The following is an 11,139-nucleotide window of genomic DNA, read 5'->3' as shown; positions in this document are numbered from 1 at the left end:
CCTCCTCTGACCTCTCTCGCAGCGGGTCCTCTCCCTTTTGGGGGAGATCTTCCTCCCTCCCTCCCTCCCTCCGCCCGTTCGGAAATCCCTCGCCTGGTTCCTTTGCAGCAGCAGCAGCAGGCGGCGCTCTGGAGGCGGCGAAGGGATTGGGAGGGAGCCCAACCTGCCCGGCGGAGGTCAGTTCCCGGCAGCGGAGATGGGCAGCCGCTCTCCCCTTCCTCCTCCTCCTCCAGCCTAGGAGCCTTTGGCCAAAATGCTCGGGGTTTCCCAGCAGCAACCGGCGCCTCGCCTCCTCGGGGCTGCGGCAGGTAAAGGAGCCATGGAGGGGCCGCCTTTGCTGCTCTGGCTGCCCATCACTTGAGCCGCCCGAGGTCGGTGCTGCTGGGGGTCCCTCTGTACCGGAAGCCAAGCGACGCCCAGGAGAGGGTGAGTGGAGCCCGAGCCCGAGCCCTGCACAGACAGGGCGAGTGACGGTTCTATGCCAAGCAGCCTTCTCCTCTCACGAACTCAAGGGGCTGCACTGCAGAGAGAAAGAGCGGGCGAGGGAAGGGGAAGGGGCGCTCAAAGGCGGGGAGGACAATCCGGGAGATGGACGGGGTCTCCCTTGGCCAGATGTTTTGGGAAGGGGATTCGGGAGGTGGATCTTTCTACCGCCAGGCCTCTCCTTCTCCTCCCGCTTTTCCCGGGGAGACCCTGGAGGTTGCTAGACAACAGCCTGCGAGGAGGAGGAGGCAGGAGCAGGCGGCGGGAGGGGGGCTCCTGGCCTTTTAGCTCCACCCCTTCTTTGGCTCAAAGGCACCCCTCCTGGTGGGGGGGGGGCGCCCAACGGAGGGCGAGGGGCTTACGACCCGCTCCCGGACCCCCTCCTTGATGCCCGCTCAGGCCTCCCCCGCTTCTTCTGGACCAGCATCCCAGGAGCCATCCTACACAAGAGAGGATCTTCTCCCTCCGCCTCCTCCTTTCTGCCGCCACACAAGCAGCCCTGGGAAATGTGTTGTCATGGCCGGAATCACTGGGTTACTGTGAGTTTTCCGGGCTGTATGGCCATGTCCCAGAAGCATTCTCTTGACGTTTCGCCCACATCTACGGCAGGCATCCTCAGAGGTTGTGAGGTACTGTATATTGCAAACTAGGCAAGGGTGGTTTATGTATCTGTGGAAGGTCCAGGGTGGGAGAAAGAACTCTTGTCTGTTGAAGGCCAGTGTGAATGTTGACATTAAACACCATGGTTAGCATTAATGGCCTTGCCAGCTTCATGTCCTGGCTTCTTCCAGCCTGGGGGAATCCTTTGTTGGGAGGTGTTAAGTGGGCCCAGGGATTACCCTGTTTTTTCAATGTTGTTCTTTATTTACTGTACAGATTTTAGAGTTTTTTAAAATATTGGTAGCCAGATGTTGTTCATTTTCATGGTTTCCCCCTTTCTCTTGAAATTGTCCACATGCTTGTGGATTTCAATGGCTTCTCTATGTAGTCTGACATGGTGGTTGCTAGAGTGGTCCATTTCTGTGTTCAACATTTTTATTAATGACTTAGATCAGTGGTTCTCAACCTGTGGTGTTTTGACCTACAACTCTCAGAAATATCATCCAGTTTACCAGCTGTTAGGATTTCTGGGAGTTGAGAACACAGGTTGAGAACCACTGACTTAGATGAAGGGTTAGAAGGCATGATCATCAAGTTTGCAGATGATGCCAAATCGGGAGGGATAGCTAACACTCCAGAAGACAGGAGCAGAATCCAAAATGATCTTGGAGAGATGGGCCGAAACTAACAAACCGGAGTTCAGGAACAAATGTAAGATACCCCACTTAGGCAGAAAAAATGAAATGCACAGATACAGAATGGGGGACGCCTGGCTTGATAGCAGTACATGTGAAAAAGATCTTGGAGTCCTCGTGGAAAACAAGTTAAACATGAGCCAACAATGTGATTGGCTAAAAAAAGCCAATGGGATTTTGGCCTGCATAAATAGAAGTCTAGTGTCTAGATCAGTGGTTCTCAGCCTGGGGTCTCCAGGTGTTTTTAGCCTTCAACTTCCAAAAATCCTAACAGCTGGTACACTGGCTGGGATTTCTAGGAGTTGTAAGCCAAAAACATCTGGGGACCCCAGGTTGAGAACCACTGGTCTAGACCCAGGGAAGTCATGCTGCCCCTTTATTCTGTCTTGGTCAGACCACACCTGGCATACTGTGTCCAATTCCAGGCATCACAACTGAAGTGAGACATTGACAAGCTGGAACGTGTCCAGGGGAGGGTGACTAAAATGTTCAAGGGTCTGGAGAACAAGCCCTATGAGGAGTGGCTTTAAGAGCTGGGCATGTTTAGCCTGCAGAAGAGAAAGCTGAGAGGAGACATGATGAAGGCACTGTATAAATATGTGAGGGAAAGTCATAGGGAGGAGGAAGCAAGCTTGTTTTCTGCTGCCCTGGAGACTAGGATGCTGAACAATGGCTTCAAACTACAGGAAAGGGGATTCCACCTGAGCATTGGGAAGAACTTCTTGTCTGTGAGAGCTCTTCAGCAGTGGAACTCTGCCCTGGAGTGTGGTGGAGGCTCCTTCCTTGGAGGCTTTTAAGCAGAAGCTGGATGGCCATCTGTTGGGGTGCTTTGAATGTGATTTTCCTGCTTCTTGGCAGGAGATTGGGCTGGATGGCCCACGAGGTCTCTTCCAACTCTATGATTCTATGGTTCTCAAATAATATGCTGTGTTTAGGTTGGTTCATAAGGTGCTCTGCTATGGCCGACTTCTCTGGTTAAGTTAGTCTGCAGTGCTTTTCATGATCCTTGATTCGTGTTTGGGCCGTGCTGCTGCATTTGGGGATCTCTACGTAGACTTGTCCACAGCTGCATGGTATATGGTAGACTCCTGCACAGGTGAGAGGATTCCTCTTGTCCTTTGCTGAACATAGCATTTGTTGGATTTTCTTAGTGGGTCTGTCACCTCTGCAGGAGTCTACCGTATGCCATGCAGCTGTGGACAAGTCTACATAGGGACCCCCAAATGCAGCATTGCCTAACTCAACCAGAGAAATCAGCCATAGCAGAGCACTTGATGAACCAACCTGGACATAGCACATTATTTGAGAACACAGAAATGCTGGACCACTCTAACAACCACCATGGCAGACTACACAGAGAAGCCAATGAAATACACAAGTACTGTATGTATGAAACAAATAAATAAATAATTTTAAAAACTCTAAAATCAGGACAGTAAATAAAGAACAACACTCAGAAAACAGGAATTCCAGGCATGAAACAATCAGGGCCAGCTAACACCTCCCAACAAAGGATTCCCTCAGGTAGGAAGCAGCCAGGCCTTGAAACTGCAAGGCTTTTCAATGATAATCAAGGTGATTAATATATTAATTACATGGATTTTTAAACTGATTCTATTGTAATAGAGCTTGTGTTATCCAATTTATTTACCTGATTTATGTAATGTTATAATTGTTTTCATGTTGATGCTTTTTTAATTTCATGCATTATCTATTTTATGCATGGCATCTTTGTGTGCTATTTTGTAAGCCGCCCCGAGTCACTATGGGAGATGGTGGCGGGGCATAAATAAAGTATTATTATTATTACTATTAATTGCAACATTCAGTCTTGCCTCCAACAGGCAAGACTTCTTTCTCCCACCCTAGACCTTATACAGATATACAAACCTCCCTTGCCTAGTTTCCAGTATACAGTAGAGTCTCACTTATCCAACATAAACGGGCTGACAGAAAGTTGGATAAGCGAATATGTTGGATAATAAGGAGGGATTAAGGAAAAGCCTATTAAACATCAAATTAGGTTATGATTTTACAAATTAAGCACCAAAACATAATGTTATACAACAAATTTGACAGAAAAAGTAGTTCAATACGCAGTAAAGTTATGTTGTAATTACTGTATTTACGAATTTAGCACCAAAATATCACAGTGTGTTGAAAACATTGACTACAAAAATGCGTTGGATAATCCAGAACATTGGATAAGCGAGTGTTGGATAAGTGAGACTCTACTGTACTTCACAACCTCTGAGGGTGCCTGCCATAGATGTGGCGAAACGTCAGGAGAGAATGCTTCTAGAACAGGCATGGGCAAACTGAGGGGGAAAAGGAAGGGGCCTGAGGCTGTTAGGAATTCTGGGAGTTGAAGTCCAAAACACCTGGAGGGCCCAAGTTTGTCCATGCCTGTTCTGGAACATGGCCATACAGCCCCGAAAACTCACAGCAACCCAGTCCTGGGGAAGATGACCCCCTTTGGAGGACACCTCCCAGCGGCCAGGCTGTGTGGTGGATTCTGGGAGTTGTAGTCGCGCTGGACCCAGACTTCCCGCCGTGGAGAGCGGAGGCCACCCGCCCTGCCTGCCCCGCTTCCGCGCTATCTCTCCCAGAGAGCCTTTTCCCGGCCCCAGGGCAAGGCCGAGCCCGGCTAATCCCTGCTGAAATCCCGGCCAGGTTAGTGTCGTGACGGAGCCCCTCCCTCCGGCTCCTGCGCGTGGCTTCTCCTCCCCCGGGAGAAAACAATAACACTCTCCTTCCTTCCTTCCTTCTTTCCTTCCCTCGCAGATGGTGGACCCGGTGGCGGAGGAGGAGGCGGGCGCGGAGAAGGGCGGGAGCGCAGCAGGTGGAGGAGGAGGAGGAGGAGGAAGCGGCGGCGGCGGCGGGGCGGCGGCGGCAGCGGATGGGGAGGCGGCGGCCCCTTCCTCAGCCGCGGATGGGGCGAGCGCCTCTCTCCCCGGCGCCGCGGGGCCCGGCGCGTCGCCCTCTCCGTCTTCTCCGGCTCCGGCGTCGGCGGTGGCGGGAGAGGCGTCCCCGCTGCTGCACCTGGACCTCTTCAACTTCGACTGCGCGGAGGCGGAGGGCAGCCGCTACGTGCTGACCAGCCCCCGCTCGCTGGAGGCCTGCGCCCGCTGCGCCGTCAAGCCCGTGGAGCTGCTCCCGCGCCCGCTGGCCGAGCTGGTCAAGGAGGCGCCCGGGCGGTCGCTGCGGGTGGCGGCCGGCCTCTACGAGGTCTACGAGGTCGAGCGGCAGCGCAAGCTGCTCCAGTGCCGCGAGGAGCGGGAGCGGATCCTCCGCGAGGAGAAGCGGCGCCTCTTCGCGCCCCTCCTGGGCTCCAGCGCCACCAGCCTCCCCGCGTCCCCGGCCTCCGCCTCCAGGATGGCCCTCCGCGGCGCCTCCTCCGCCAGCCTCGGCCTCAACGGGACCTGCAGCCCCAAGGGCCACCAGCAAAGCAGGCCTGGCCAGCACCCGCCCCCTCCTCGGGCGTCCCGGGCCAAGAAGAGCCACTCGCTGGACTCCTTGCAGAAGAGGCGTGAGGGCCTCTCCGCCAAGACCTCCTCGGACTCCGGGGCCTCCTCCTCCTACAGTGGGGACAGTTGGAAGGACAAGTGGCCCAAGGGAACGGGCCCGCCGAGGACTAGGACCGTGTCCACTATGACCTCCCTGGTGGGCCGCAGCTTCAGCCTGGGCGACTTGTGCCACTCCCCGCAGACCACACAGAAGGTGGAGCGCATCGTGACAGAGGTCAAGCGGCGGGGGGGCCTGCGGGAAGTGCCCGAGAGGGACCGCAAGATCGCGGCCCTGATGATCGCCAAGCGGCAGGAGGAGAGCCTCCTCAGCGCCCAGCGGTACAGTGCCCACCTGCAGTGGGACACCCAGCGGCGGAGGGCCGAGCAGCGGAAGGAGCAGGAGGAGCGGGAGAAGCACCGGGCCCTGGTCCAGGGACAGCGCATGTGGGAGTCCCGGCTGGAGAAGCACCGGCGCCGGCGGAGCTCCGAGCAGGAGGAGGCGGCCTTGCAGAAGCAGCGGCAGAGCTTGATGGTGGAGGAGAAGTGGCAGGCACACCTGGAGCGGCAGGAGGGGCTAAGGAAGGCCAAGCTGGAGAAGGCCGCCCAGGAGGACAAGCGGAAGAAGCGCCACCAGGAGCACAATCTTAAAGCGCAGGAAGAAGGCAAGAAGGAGGCGGTGGAGCGAGAAGTCCAGCTCCTGCAGGACAAGTTGACCCTGGCTGCCCAGAAGAAGCTCCGGAAGGAGCAGCTGCTGCAGAAAGAGAAGCAGCTGCTCAACCAGGCCGAGAAGCGGAAGCACGAAGCCATCCTCAAGGAGCTGGCGAAGCAAGAAGTCGAAGAGAAGGCCATGCTGCGGGCTTCCGTGGAAGGGAGCCTGAACAAGGCTCAGGAGAACTATGAGCAGCTGGTGGAGAGGAGGAACCGGGAGCTGCGGGAGAGAGCCAAGCGGGAAGACCAGCAGATCCAGAGGGCCAAGCTGGCTGCTGAGAAGAGGGAGAAGGAACAGAAGGAGCACCTGAAGGCCTTGGCCAAAGTGTCCGAGAGGAAGCTCCAGCATGCGACCCAAGTCGCTGAGGAAGTTGTCCAGCAGAAAGCCCGGAAGGTGGTCCAGAGCCGGCTGGAGAAGGAGAAGGTGCAGAAAGTCAACAAGAAGAAAGTGGAGCAGTGCGAAGACATCCGACGCAGGGAGCTCCTCCTCTCAATTGAGAAGAAGCTAGAAAGGAGTGAACAGATTTGTAAGGAGAAGAAGAACATTTTGGAAAATGCCAGGTCTGTTGCTCGGGCATCATTCCATGTTCGGGAAAAGGTCCGGGAAGAGATGAATATCCGTACGTTTGACAAGATGGCCTTTGAAGCAGAAATGCAGGCCACCCTGGTTAAAAAATAGATCCTCCCCCCTCCCTTTCAGATTAAGTGGAGATATATCTTCCAATGGCCATTGTCAAAAGTTTGGACATTTGAAAACCTTTATGTATTATTTTTAAAAGCACACAAACTATGGCAGCTAAGTCACAGACCTTTTTCCTCTCCTTTTGTTATACATATGCAAAATCTGTTTCAGGTGTATCTCATTCTTTGTTGAACAAAAAAGTAGTATACAATTAACAAAACAGGGACATGCCATTTTTTTATATAGCCGAATGCTATGCTAATAACTTCCCCGAAAGCTAAAGGCCATTGCAATTTCCCTTCAAATAATGAAATAGCAACTTTCATTGAAGACCTTGAAGACTTAATTTGAATGCCATTCACTTTAGAAGCAGGCTGCTTGCTGGAACTTGTACAGAGTGGCCCAGAAGTCACAAAGGGGTCCTATATATATTGTATATGACATTATAGTATTGGATGCCATTTATGAAATATGATTTTTCACACGTAATGTAAATTTATTTCCTATATATACTGTATATGATGCTATGCTATTGTAAATTAAAAGTAAAAAATAAAGGAGTTATTAAATATTGAAATCCCTTTGTGACTTTTCGCCCATCCCGTACTTCTTTATCCTATGTGTCCTTACTTAAGAAGGTTTTATTTTTTAGTGTTTGGTCCATACAGTGCACTTAATCCATGCCATTGGAAACATTAGGGCTTATAACATAATTTAAAAATTAAATGCAAATAGACATCTGATTAGTCCTGATCCATGACACAAAAGCAATGTTCAGACATTTTATTCAAATAAAATGACAAACACTCTAAAGGTGTTTATAGTCCCTTTCATTAATTATTTGACAACAGTTGTATCTGATTAATGTTTGCAAGAAATGGCAGTGATAGCAGGCATCATTAGTATTGTCCCACATCCTAGTACGCAATTGCTTATTATGCCAAGAGTGATTGGAACCAAATTCAAAACCACACGTAGCTGCATTCAAGTGTATTTCATTTGTGTCATAACCAGTTCTGACCAATGTACCCAATATAACAAGAGAGCATTGTGTCTGATTGTGGTGCATGGAAACTAGGCCATATGCTGAAGGTAACAACATCTCCACTTATGCAGAGCATGAACAGGAATGCAAATACAACTTGCTGCAGGGGAAAGCTTATGAACAAACCACAGACTAATGATAGCATTGTTTCTTCAGATCATCAACAGTCTGCAACAAGGTCTCTTGGAGTGTCTTTTGTTTATTTGTCCAACGGTGCTATAGTGAAACAGAAATACATAATTTTGTTTTGTTTTGTTCAGCAGATATATTTAAAAGCCTTCTTTTGTGTGTGTGTTTTGGGGGGGGGGGGGTTGAACAGCGGCTGGATGGCCATCTGTTAAGGGTACTTTGAATGCGATTTTTTGTGCTTCTTGGCAGGGAGTTGGAGTAAATGGCCCATGAGATCTCTTCAAACTTTATGATTCTATGATTCTAGATTATGCATTTTGAGGAACCAGTCTCTGGAAAGTGTGCCTGTTCCCCCTTAGAATCATTCTTCTAGGAAGAAAATTGTTATCTTCATTCTCTGTTTAGCACTTAACTTAGTTATATACTTAGGTGATCCCTCGTTATCCAAGTATGATGGTCCTCCAAGTGTAGTGCCTTGGCGGTGGGTACGTAGGTGACTGTGGAGTCCTATTCTTGACCCGCATGTTCTTCCATAGTGAGGGCATCTGTTTCCAGGTGGAAGGCGGTCTCAGTCAGGGTTGACCTGACTCACCTTCCTCTTGGCACATTTCTCCTTTTCCCCCTCCATTTGTGCCTCTTGGAATTCCACAGCACTGCTAGTCACAGCTGACCTCCAGTTAAAGTGCTCAAGGGCCAGAGCTCCCCAGTTCTCAGTGTCTATGCCACAGTTTTTGAGGTTAGCTATAACCCCATCTTTAAATCTCTTTTCCTGTCCACCAACATTCCATTTTCCATTCTTGAGTTGGGAGTATAGTAACTGCTTTGGGATATGGTGATCTGGCATTCGGACAATGTGGCCAGTCTAGTGGAGTTGATGGCTTACGAGCATGGCTTCAGTTCTGGTAGTCTTTGCTTCTTCCAGCACATTGATATTTGTTCACCTGTCTTCCCAAGGGATTTGCAGGATTTTTCGAAGGCAACACTGGTGGAATCGTTTCAGGAGTTGCGTGTGATGTTTGTAGACAGTCCACATTTCACAGGCATATAAGGGTTTGGAGGACAATAGCTTTATAAACAAACACCTTGGTGTCCCTACGGATGCCCTGATCCTCAAACACTCTGCTTCATTTGGAGGAATACTGCACTTGCAGAGCTCAGGTGGTGTTGTCTTTCAGTGTCAATGTTGACTTTTGTGGATAAGTGGCTGCTAAGGTTGCGAAAATGGTCAACATTTTCTAATATTACACCATTAAGCTGTATTTCTGGCATTGCAGAGGGATTGGCTGGTGCCTGCTGGGAGAACACTTTGGTTTTCTCGATGTTCAGTGAGAGGCCAAGCTTCTCATAGTTTTCTGCAAAGATGTTTGGAATAGCTTGTAGGTCTTCTCTGAATGCACACAGCAAGATAAATCTTTTGATCTGTTCCTTGTAAATCCAAGGTATAGCAGATGCTTCCAAGCAAAATATATTCTCTATTTGTGCTATTGCAAGCTGCTGTTATGAAAATGCAAATGTCACGAATGGAAGAGTTTATCACTTTAAATGTATAAATCTTTATAATTCTGTTTTTATGCCTGTGGATGCAAGAAGGTTGAATATACAGAATTATGACAATATCTGGGCTGGGTGGGTTTTGTAACGGGATGTTTCTTTAAAGTTGTCTTCAAACCAACTGTGATATTTGATGTTATTTTTAAAAGCATACAGCAGTGTGGCACATAATAAGAGTAATATGAAATTGGGCAGCAGCTAAACATGAAAAGGTGCAACACAGAAAGAAAGAATGTTAATGAATGTTTATGTATGAATCTCCCATTTGCTCTCTGTGACTCATATAGTATAACTTGTAAAAGGGGTCCCCAAACTAAGGCTTGTGGGCTGGGTGCAGTTCTCCAGGGTCATTTACCTGGCCACTGCCCTAAACTTTAGACATAGGGCTGCCCTAAGTCTGAGATGTCTTGAAGACACACAACAGCAATCCTAATTAACATGACTATCTCATCAACCAAAAACAGTCCCATATTTCCCATTGAAATACTGGTTAGTTTATGTTGGTTAAAGTTCCTAGGAACAAACTCAGGATGTGCTGTAGTTCATTAGCCTGCTTCCAGCGTATTTATTTGGAAACAAGTTTTCACTGCTAAATTGGATTTTATTGTTGTTATTGCATGCCTTCAAGTTGTTTCCAACTTAATGGCAACCCTAGGGTGAACCCATCATAGATGTTTGTGGCAAGATTTGTTTAGAAGGGGTTAGCCATTGCCTTCATCTGAGATATGACTAGCCTAAAGCCATCCAGTGGGTTTCTATGGCCAAGTTGGAATTTGGATCCTAGTCTTCAGAGTTATAGTCCAGCATTTAAGACACTAAACCATGCTGGCTCTCTAAATGGGAAATATTTTATTTGCCAAATCAAATTAAAAGTGGTGTGAGATGCTGCAGTCTTGAGTAAAAGGTCAGCATACATCAGAGGGAATACTTAGCCTTTTTCTACCCATTTCCCAACATTGTGAATAGCAATTTGGGAGCTGGTCAGGAAGGTATAACTGTGCCCACATAAACACCTGGTACTCATTGACTGAAACTAGCTGCCTCCAATGCTATTTCTGGTTTAAGAAACAACACATGCATGCAGTTGTGAAAACTATAAAGTTTGGCTGCCTGGCACCATGCAGGTATATTGGACTACAACTTCCATCAGCCCAGCAGATGTGGCTAATGTCAATCAGGCTGGTGGTTTTCCATTAAAAGAACAACAAAATAATAAAATGCATGTATTTATTTAATTGCATCTCAGATTATGTATATTACCTTCTTCTCAATTAGTGTGCAGCAGAGCTTGAAATATTATTTTGAAAGCAATTAGTTATTTTACTATGATTACAAAACAGATCATCACTTGTTATCGTTACTGCAGTCCAGAAGGGTAATGCATAGAGTTAATCATTGCTAATGAGGATTTATTGCTGTTACTATTGTTGTGGCCCTTAACAAATTGGGATATACATCAAGTGATGATGATAATAATAATAACAATCTTATATTGCCTCCAACTCTATCTGCCCCAGCCACTTTCTCTAAATCTGATGCCTCAAGTATGCAGAGAATCACCTCAATATATATATAAAAAGCAAACATTGAATTCACGTTTTATGTAAGGGACATTTACTATGACACTGTATATAATAATAATAACAACAAGAACAACAACAACTTTATTTGTATTCTGCCCTTCCTCCCCAAGGGGATTCAGGGTGGACTTAGACTTAAGCATTCATTGATTTTAGTATC

At 48.4% G+C, this 11,139-nt stretch overlaps 1 protein-coding gene across 2 annotated transcripts; it reads left to right on the top strand.

Annotated features, from left to right (window-relative positions):
• Positions 1-285: 285 nt before the first annotated feature.
• ccdc177 (coiled-coil domain containing 177) lies at positions 286-7,487 on the top strand. Of its 2 annotated transcripts, none has more exons than XM_008118142.3 (2): positions 286-426; positions 4,563-7,487. In XM_008118142.3, the coding sequence occupies exon 2, from the start codon at positions 4,563-4,565 to the stop codon at positions 6,669-6,671; it is 2,109 nt and encodes a 702-aa protein (XP_008116349.2). In that variant the 5' UTR covers positions 286-426; the 3' UTR covers positions 6,672-7,487. The 2 variants fall into 2 exon arrangements, with proteins under 2 accessions (XP_008116349.2, XP_008116350.2); XM_008118143.3 differs by lacking the exon at positions 286-426 and adding an exon at positions 3,060-4,451.
• The last annotated feature ends 3,652 nt before the right edge of the window (positions 7,488-11,139 follow it).

This window comes from Anolis carolinensis, chromosome 1 (genome assembly GCF_035594765.1).
Source record: "Anolis carolinensis isolate JA03-04 chromosome 1, rAnoCar3.1.pri, whole genome shotgun sequence".
Classification (NCBI taxonomy): Eukaryota; Metazoa; Chordata; class Lepidosauria; order Squamata; family Dactyloidae; genus Anolis; species Anolis carolinensis.
This window is presented reverse-complemented; position numbering and strand designations above follow the sequence as displayed.

What these genes read in the sequence shown, in the direction of transcription:
- ccdc177 (XM_008118142.3), top strand. Translation starts at nt 4,563, where the DNA reads ATGGTGGACCCGGTGGCGGAGGAGGAGGCGGGCGCGGAGAAGGGCGGG.